General features: G+C 43.8%; 1 protein-coding gene across 1 annotated transcript in view; it reads left to right on the top strand.

Annotated features, from left to right (window-relative positions):
* Nucleotides 1-5,453, top strand: part of ADPRHL1 (ADP-ribosylhydrolase like 1) — a 38,335-nt gene extending 32,882 nt beyond the window's left edge. The window contains exons 6-7 of the mRNA XM_019524064.1: nucleotides 2,211-2,343; nucleotides 5,056-5,453. Of these exons, the coding sequence (XP_019379609.1) occupies nucleotides 2,211-2,343; nucleotides 5,056-5,213 (291 nt within the window). The 3' untranslated portion in view covers nucleotides 5,214-5,453. The remainder of the gene's footprint in view (nucleotides 1-2,210; nucleotides 2,344-5,055) is intronic.
* Nucleotides 5,454-10,096: the final 4,643 nt, after the last annotated feature.

The raw sequence follows: 10,096 nt of genomic DNA, 5'->3' as shown, positions 1-10,096 counted from the left end.
TTTTTTTTTTTTCCCCCATGGGTTGTTTTTTTTTTTTTTTACACCTGAATATCTGGGGGTCAGAAAAAAACCCCATGCTGCTCCCTTGCAGTGTGGAGAACAACTGAATATGTGGTATGTGGCCATACCACACAGCCATGCTCATCTAGATATGGCCTCTGAGGGCATAGATAAATAGGCAGTGGGTAGATATAAGACAAGTTACTTTACGTTTAAGTTTGGGTGTTAAAAAGAGTGTTACATAAACTGTACAGCTGGAAAGAAGGGGAAGTTCCCTCTTGCTCTGCAGCTTGGCTCTTGGAGCACTCCTCTCAGGCTGTCAGGATTCCAGGGTTGGACACGTTACACGATGAAGATTCAAAACATGGGAGAGCAAACAATAATTCATGCAAGGAACTTAGGATGCTGTGAGATGCATCCCTGTAGCGTGAATTATTTTCTATTGCTTCAATTTCATAATTATCTGTTCCCAATCTAATAATTTTCAACAGTCAAAGTGAAGAGCCACTAAATTTGTGTAGAGCATTTAGGTACCTTCAAAACTCAAATGAGTGACACTTGAGATGTCTGCAACTCGCAACCAGCATACCACTTCTGTGAATAGTCCTTTTGCTTCCAGTGGGACTATACATGTGAGTTAGCCAATTCCTGTGGAGTAGTACTAAAGCCTTAAAGATCTGCAGAACTGAACGGAAGCCTTACTTTCTGGTGTAATAGGATCATATTAGCGGATGGATGCTGCTTATTGTTTACAAACATACAAACAAAGAGGAAGTGAAACTGCATTCCTGCCTCAGATGCTGTCATCTCTAGCATAGAAGTTTGTGTGGAAGGGAGGGGTATAGAATATAAATATATGAAGCTGAAATGAAAGGAAATAGACTGGAAAGCAAGAGGAGGTTTTCTGTGTGCCACAGAACCTAACGGTCAAATTTAGCTCTGGAAAAATCAAGTTACCATCTTGTAATCTAAGGGAAAATACAGGCTTGCAGGCTATCTGGTAAGTCAAATGCTTATTATACTGTATAAGAAGAGCAGGTGGATTTTGTTATACTTGGGAATTATGGACAGGCAAAACTTGAGTCCTGCATGGCCCATTTTGAGAGTCCCAGGTCTTTTTGTTGCTGAAAAGGAAATCTGCCTCTTGCACTCAGAAATCATTTTCATTCTCATGCTGACCAATGTTTGTAGGAGCAGGGGCAGAGAAGGGTCAGAAAGAAAACTTAAAATGTTCAAAAACTGACACATTTTTAAAAAAATGTTTTGATGAAGTGGAGAAAGTCCCATTTAAAACTGGATTGGATTAAACTGAGAATATGTGACTGGGTGAAGAAACAACAATTTCTCAGTGGCACAGAAAAGGGCAAGACAACCTCTTAAGTCTCTTCCACTTCCAATTTCCAAGACAGTATGAACTTTCAAGATATAAAATTAGACTCTAACGTGATCCTCTTCTTGAAATCTGTCAGTCAAATTGGGTCAAGAATTTAGCCTGCAAAGTATTTGCAAGTGCTTTCTGTTTCTTCCTGTCCAAAAGTGTGGCAAATCACTGCTGTTGTCACAGATGGCTTTGTCCATCACTGAGGGAAGTGTTCCTTCTGAAAGCAACTATCCCATGGAGGAACAGAGAGTTTGGCAGTTATATAAGGCTGTGAAAAATAATATATGCAAAACTTCATGTTGCAGTTGTATTTTGTATATGGGAAGGTAAGAGGGACCCCTCCAATATGTCAAGTAAAATAACGAGGTAGGAACTTCCTCTGAAAGGTGGGATTGGATCCATCTTCTAGGGTCCTGTGTCAGTGGTGTAATGAGTAGGGATTTTGGCCTGGGCAAACCCTGCAGGAGAATGGGAGTGGGGTGGGGAGTGCAGTGCTGAGAGCTGAGGATGGCGTGCAGGGGGAGAACTGAAGTCTTGCCCAAAACGGTCCCTGATGGTTGCTGCTGCATGTTCTGTCTGCCCCAGCTCTTGTTCTTAAAGCAGCAGTGGTTTGATGTTTATGCCCTGACTGCTGCTGCAAGAGCAACTCTGCGGGGCTGCTTCTGCTGCTGGGGGGCAATTTTGACACCCCTCCTCCTACGTCGGCACCTGAGGCTTGGTGCCCCTCTCACCCACCCCTAGTTATGTCATTGGCCTGTGTTTCCCAGCAGAAGAACTACTGAACAGCTTCTTAGAACTCAAACAACTGACACTGTAGTTATTCCTTCAGACTTACAGGAGGTGGAGTTCAGAAGGCCGAGGTGGAAGAAGAGGGCATGATGCTCCCATGATTGCGTATGATGCTATTTTAGGATGTGGAGGTGACTGGACAGAACTTTGCAACCGTGCCATGTTCCACGGTGGTGAGTGTTCCTTTATAACATCACATATTTGAATCCCTCAGGGTTTAAAGGGCAAAATTATCATTGCTGCAAGAAATGTGAAGTTTAAACGAGACATGTTTGTCTTGTTGGAAGAAACACCTCAGCAGGAAATCTGAGAAAATGAAACCTACGGTTGTGTATTATTACTACCATAGCAGCTTTACACCATTATTATCACTATTGTAATAGCACCTGTCATTCAAGGCTCTGAAAGTGCTGTGCAAATATTAAGCTTCACAGCCTACCTTTGACATGCATCAAGGATGTCTTGGTACGAGGTTTGCTTCATCCATCTCTAGGATAGCAATTATTCGACCACACAACGGGTCTGGGCAGGGAAAGAAAAAGTTTACTGTGTCCAGTAAAAACAGCAGGGAGGATTCAGGTAAGCTGAATTTACCTGAGTTGGGATTTGGCTAGGACAGGGTGGGTAAAATACGGCCCATGGGCTGCATCCAGCCTGCCAGGCAGTTTTATCCGGTTCTCAGGTACCCACCAATTAACTGTACCCTACCCAGCCCACACGCTTTGCTCCTGCCCTTCTGCATGGGTGGGCCCCAGCCCTGGCCAGCACACCCAGCTAGGATGTAAGTTTGGCATCCCTAGTCTTGTGAAAAATGCCACCTGCTTTTTAAGATGCTCGAATGGTTCATGTGTCTGGTTTGCAAAAGACAGCTCCTCCAGCAGCACTTTGCCCCCTAGTTCTGTGCACAGCTTTTAGGTCAGTATTGGCTCAAAGGAAAGCGGGGCCACCGTCTGAACCACCAGCTTCACTGAGACATCCATTGGATACTGGGCTTGTGATGCCATTGTAGCTCAAGCCCGGCTAGCTGGTGAGAGCTCACAAGATCTGACCCCAAGCTGTCATAGATAGTTTAAATGTTTGAGTGTGTGTATTTATTGCAATTACCTGTTCTAAATGGCTAACCATTCCCTGTGTTAGAGTAAGATACGTTCTGCATCCCAAAGATTTTGCACCATAACAGATGTTTCTGGAGTTGCTCTTCCTATCTAGTAATGAGGTAACAATGATAATGTGTTGCACATCAAGGGCTCTTTAAATTAAGGGAGATGTTTCTGAGCATAAGTTTTCTTCCTTAAAGGAAAAGAGCGATAAGTCAGTGCTTATTGTGTTGTGGTGACCCTGCTACCTCCCTCCCAGCGGCAATTAAGCTCAATCAGCTGTGCTGCTCACATGGGTGTTTGAGGAATTTTTCTGTATGGTTGCACGTTTATCTTTCCAAATGTTACCAAATATATTGCTTTAATTTAATTCAATTGCTTTTTTGTAATGAAAAAGACATTGCTCTTTACCTTTCAAAACCATTTTTTTTTAATTTAACTGGCTTGTTTGTAATGTAGGGGGCAGTAGCTTGATGCCCTGCCAAGAAACCCTTCAAATCTATGGGCTGCCATCTTAGCAATAGGAAAGCACGGTCGCTTGCTGCAATGAGTTTTATTCTCTTATCCATTTAGCAAATCGCTTTTTTTTTTTTTTTTTTTTTTTTTTGCCCCGCCACTCTGAAGCTAATGGCACACCCATTTCCTTGTTTGCAAATCAACACAATCCGCAATGTCAGCATGGTTGTTCACTGCTGCTGCACAGGCAGCAGAGGAAATGCAAGCACTAGGTTGTCTTTTGTTTTGTACTTTTTGGGGGGCGTTGTTTTGGTTTGGTTTTTTGCATGCTTCCTGTGCCAGGAGCATAAGAACAAGTTCTGCTTGATTGGTGCCTCCTCAAGGTTCCCTGTGTAAGGGGAATCCCTCCCTGGAAGAGCAAGGGGAGCTTCCCCATCTCTGTATTCTTCTTAACACAGAGCAGGGCAAGGAATCTCCCCTACCAAGTCTGCTTTGAATGGAATAGTGGGGCCACTTTGTGTGCTGGGACACATGAAACTCAGGGTTTACCTTCGCTTTGTAGCTCTGCAAGCATGTCTACACAGCACAAGGCACAGGAACATTTCCACTGACTTTGCTGTGTAAGCTATCCCACAAAAGGAAAATGGTGTAGCCACCTATGTTCAGGTGGTGCTGTGGTAAAGCTAATTGTCACTGCTGAGAGACAAGAGGCACATTAGCTACAGGGAAGAGCATAGTCTGCTGATGCAGGGCAGCTCTCTTCCTTTTCAGGTGCAATATATTATGCACTGGTGGCAGAGGAGAAGAGCAGGGATTCCAATTAAGACTGGTGAATGTCCTAAAGCTCCTACTCCAAGAGTATCACTGAGACACCACAAAACCTGCCAATGGAATAACGACTTAATGCTTCCCTCCAGAGTGGGTGCAGTTACGTTCCCCTTCAGCTGTGCTGCCTGTGAGCTCTTGGTGTAAGGTCTGGCTTGAGCCACTGTTCATCCCCCTCCTTTCCTCTGCTGCTGAATTCAGTGGGAAAGGATAGGGTAAGCAGCGACAGTGCTCCCCCCTGGACTCCAGAGCCATGCAAAAGCAGCCTCTGTCAGACCCCCACTCCAATCAGCCGGTGAACTCAGAGCTCTGGCAGAACTCTGTGAAACCAAGCAATGAGATCAGAGTTCGCTGTGCCCCAGCAGCACAGCCAAAACTGGGGGGCTGGGCTGCCTCTGCTGGGTTCCTGGATCTGCTGCTGCTTCCCTCCCTGAATAGTGCAGTTTAATACTCTGCAATTACAAATGGCTGTAACAGGATGATGCACTACTGTGTTTAATTTTACAGGTGAGAGTGCGGCCACTGGATCCATTGCTGGCTGCTTGTACGGATTACTTTATGGCCTGAACAAGGTTCCTAAAGGCTTGTACCAGGATCTTGAGCAAAGGGAGAGGCTAGAATACTTGGGAGAGACTCTTTACCGACTATCCACAGAGGAAAAGTAAAGCAGTTTCTACCATTTTCTCTTTCTTTAAAGACTATATCAAATACTGTAGATAAGTAACTAATTTCAATAACCCTGTGATAGGCTGAGGCTTACTTTTAAAAGGCGTGAGCTGAGTAGTTCAAGAGTAATTGAACTTGTAAACGTTCAGTTTGTCATGTGTGCTGGGGATTTTTGAGTATCAAACTAGCTACTTAAAATATAGTCCAGATCAGTAAAGCTTACGTTAAATGGAAAAAAATAAAGAAAGAAAACCTCCTTTTATCAAATTCAGTCTACCTTGCTATAAAGTCACTTTCTAAATGCTACAACTAGTAATTACACATGTAACTAATTTTCAAAAACTAATACTTGTCCACCAAAACTAATTGATTTACCCCTTACAGGGGATGTTCCCTGTATACTTTTAAATATTTGATAATTCTTGTTACCACTCTCTTCCCCCCTCTCCCACCACCCCTCCTCATCCTCCAGTCTAACAGTCTCTGATACTTGTAAATCTAATGTCTCTCAGATTCTTTTTATGAACTGTTAACCCTTTGTCAGCAGTATGCTGCAATGTATTATCATGTTAGAAACTTCCAAAAAGGAAAAACCAAGACTAGGAATACATTCAAGGTACAACAAAATGTCATTGTGTTTAACCTTTCTGAATTATGTGTTTTTACTCTAGATTCTTCAGGGGGAAAAAATCTAAAAAAAAATACAACTGGCTGAAATATTTGTAAATAAATTTAATCTTATGCTCTTCATAAGCATTGTTCTTTATTTTTAGATTGTACTTGTATGTTACTGTATCAGTATCAGAATTTTTGGCTGAGGTCTTCAAACAGTTGCATTATATCATAGCCTGATAGATGACCTGTTTCACACACAACTGAGAAATACAGAGAGACAGGAAAAGAAAACTGATACTTTTGTTTTTCTTAAATCACTATACAAAGATCAATTGGAGGAGAAAATGGTCAATTTGGCTACTACTTTATTAATGACAGGACAGTCTTTAAATGTCAACCTGACTAAGAGTAGCAGCTATAGCAGAGAGTGTATACACTGCCTATGGTTGCTTTCCCTGGATTTTAAAAACCTCACTATGTGACCTAGTTAAAAATTATCTGATTTGAATAAAATTAACAGCAGAACATGTTGAGTCAGTCTTATCTCCACTACGCTGGCATATATTTTGAGTAACTCCTAATAATGGAATTATACTTTTGTTAATTTTGGAGTAACTGAACATCTACACAAGGCGCTAACTGCGCAGTAGCTGAATAATACCGTGTGGTAGCATGTCGCAGCACAAACAGTGCTAATACACTACTGCACAGGATTATTAGACTAGTGTGCAGTAGCATCCCTAGTAGGCATTTGCAGGTGCTACTGCACAGTAACTCCAGTTACTGTACATTTATAAAAGTACTGAATTAATGCACAGTAACCACGTGCATTTAAACACAGCCACTGACAACAGAGCTTGGCCCAGTATGTTTAACCTCCATGTTTAAGCATAGAAGTTCTCAAACTGCTCTGCAGGGAACTTACTAATGGTCCACAGAATGCTGACAGGTTATATGCTGTTGGTTTCTCCTTCTCCAGTTGCTGATTACATTAAAAATAAAGCTAAAAATACATAAGTACTTTCCCATTACTTTTCCATGTAAGCAATTGCTGTACTGTCCATAGGGATATTATGTGATAGAAAGGGGGAGTAGGTTTTCCATGTCACTGCATTATAGGAGAGATGGTCTGCATGACATCTCTGTATTAAAAAATTGTTCTTGTAATGAGTAGCTTTTAAGTAGCTCTGTTTTTAGCATGTTCTTTCTTTGCATCATTGCTGGGTGCTTGCTTTTTCATTTTGGAAAGCATGTGTTAAACAAAGCAGGATATTTCTCTTTGTAGCTTTTGATTTTATATAGGAGAACATCAGGACTTGCTGAAAACATTCTTTCTAGTTTATGATGCCTTTAGCATTCCCTATAATAAAATCAGCAATAAAGAAGAGAGAAGAGCATGTCCTGCATAAGGTAGGATTTTCTCTTGTTTGTGTAACTTTTTCCTTTTTTCCACAGGAAGACAAATCTCCAAAGGAAAAAATATTGTTTCTGTGTTTTAAAAGTTTTATAACAATTCTCAGTGTTGTTCTCCTAGAATTTATCAAAGCTTTTCCCACTTCAACATTCCATATGGATAAGGACCAAACTTAATTTCATAGTTTCATAGTTTCGAGGTTCGGAAGGGACCTGAGCAGATCATCTAGTCCGACCCCCTGCCATGGCAGGAAGAGCACTGGGGTCAAACGACCCCAGTAAGGTGGTCATCCAACCTCCTCTTAAAAACCCCCAGGGTGGGAGCCTGCACCACCTCACTTGGAAGCTGGTTCCAGACCCTAGCCGCCCTGACCGTGAAGTAGCGCCTCCTGATGTCCAACTTAAACCTTCCCTCCGCCAGCTTGTGACCATTTCATACACTTAATGGTGCAATAGTGATTGTTGGGAGAGAACATCAGATCCCAGTCGTGCTACTGCCAGCAGTAAGCCCGAGGCATGGTGGGCAAGTGCTGGATGGTGAGAAACAATCAACTCTACCTACCTGGCAGCAAACCCAAAGGCTCCCTGGCAGGACTCTAACCCTAACCCCACAGCCCTTGAGTCCTGGTAGATAACTAAAACCTATGTGTATAGCTGGGTTGCACACAGTTTTTAAAGGTCCTGACATACTAGGACCAAAGGGTGAGGCTCCCTGATCCCAGGATCCCCATGTAACTGGACCTATAAAACCTATATATGCAACTGGGTTCCACAGATGTTGTTTCTCACATCCCCAGTGCACAGGGATCCTAGGATCAGGGAGTCTCCCTGATCCTGGGGTCTCTCTGATCAGGATGAATAAGTGCCTTGCCTTTAAAGTGTAAGGCATTTTAAAGTGCCTGGCCCTGTACCCCCTGCTAGCTGTACAGTTGGGGATCTAATGGTATAAAAGCATTTCATGCAGATAGCTATGAATTATGTAAATAGTCACAAAGCACTATTTCCATAATTGAAAGGGAAAACTGTCAATTTTATCAGCACTTCATTAATGAAGGGACAATCTTTAAATGTCAACCGGAATAAGAGTAACAGCTGAAGAAGAGAGAGCTTATGCTTGCTTTCCTTCATTTCAGGCAATTCTTTGAATCAAATCACATGAAAAGGCAGCTAGCCCCAACATATCATGTTTGTCCCACCTTAGCATGGACATCTGATTTAGACCACGTAAGAGCTGTGATAGGTCAGCTCCTTGAAATGTCTGTCTAGTGTGGTTAGAATAACCTTCCTCTCCCAGTAACTAAACACCAACCATCTTCTCTGGCCAGCTTTGAACTGTCATTTGCATTGAACCAGTCTGCAAGGAACATTTGTTAAGAATTTCTTACAACTTGTTAATGATAAGAAAATACATTAAAACAAAAGTTGCCTCACTGAGTATTTGTGATTGTTTAACACGGTCCAGACACACAACAGGCTACTATGAATAGGAAGCAAATATTCTAATTTACCCAAACGTGAATAACCAATTGCAGCAACAAACTACAGGTGTCAAGCATATGTGTGCAAGTGGACAAAGTGTCCTAGCAGTGGTAAGTGGTCCTGAGAAGCAGTTGGTTCCTCGTGTCCTCTCTTCCCCCACCTAGTTAAATAAGCAGCCTTCAACCACTCAGTTAATACCGAGGGAACCAATTAGTGTAAAACAGCCTGTCATGAATGGCTGGCCATCAAGATGACCTTATGGCCTTCACTTGGTGAGTTTAACAAGAACATTGTGATTGCTCACAATGTGCAGATGCAAAGAGGGGAACAGGGCAACAGGAAATACTGTTTGCCAGATAAAAGATCTTCTTAGTCTGCCTCACACAGCCATACACAGACTTTTAAGAGCTGGACTGGACCCTTCAAGAAAATAACCACTTCTGCTCCAGTGTTCTTGCCATGCTGCTGCCACCATTGTTCTGCACCTCACCTCCAGCTAGTTCTGTGTGCCCCTAGGAAGTGCTCTCCAGTCTAGTGTTTTAAAAGGAAATTCCACTTGTTCTGGGCCATAAATTTTATAAAAAGCTTTAGACTAGAGGTGCACCAATACATTGGTCCATATTTTACTAGCACGAATAAAAGAAAAATTGACATTATTGGCAATCAGCTTTTTTTTTGACTGACATGGCTGATAATGTTGTCGATAAATGCCGTGTACATGTGTGCAGATGCAGCCTGCATGGGGCCAGGAATGCAACCTGGCAGCTTGGAGAACAGCATTGGGCTGGTAAGTCTGGAGGGTGTGGGGGGAAGGGGCATGGTGGGGGGGCATATTGAGGGCCCCATGGTGAGGGAGTGAGAAGAGTAGGGGCAGAGGCAGGCGCTGCCCAGCTCGGGGGGGGCAGGGTATGGGATGGAGCCAGTGGCTGATTCCAGGGGGCAGGGAGGGAGGGGCAGCTCTTGCAGCTGTGTGTACCCTCAGGGGAGGCATGGGGGTCATGTGCCCCCGGATCAGGGCATGGGGCAAGGGTAGACTGCTGCTGCTGCATACTCAGGGCTGGGGTTGCACCAGGCTCCTCCCCAGTGGGTGCTCTCAGGCTCGGCTTGGTGGGGCAGGTGGTGGCACTGGAAGGGGGAGCTATAGGGGGACTAAAGCCGGCCAAAAATTTGCTGGAGCCCCCCCTCCCAGCACTGCTGTCACCCACCCTGCCCCACCCGGCCCAAGCGCAGCTGCTGGGAAGAGGCTGGATCAGCCCCAGCTCCAAGCCCACAATGGGCAGCCTGCCCTCACCTTGCGCACAAATCCAAGGTGACACGTGCTCCCCATGCCTCTCCCAGGGTTGTGTGCAGCAGCAGGAGCTTCTCCCCACTCCCC

This window comes from Gavialis gangeticus, unplaced genomic scaffold, assembly GCF_001723915.1.
Source record: "Gavialis gangeticus isolate Ggan-Ray unplaced genomic scaffold, GavGan_comp1, whole genome shotgun sequence".
Classification (NCBI taxonomy): Eukaryota; Metazoa; Chordata; order Crocodylia; family Gavialidae; genus Gavialis; species Gavialis gangeticus.
The sequence above is the reverse complement of the archived record's forward strand: the minus strand, read 5'-3'. Positions and strand labels throughout refer to the sequence as shown.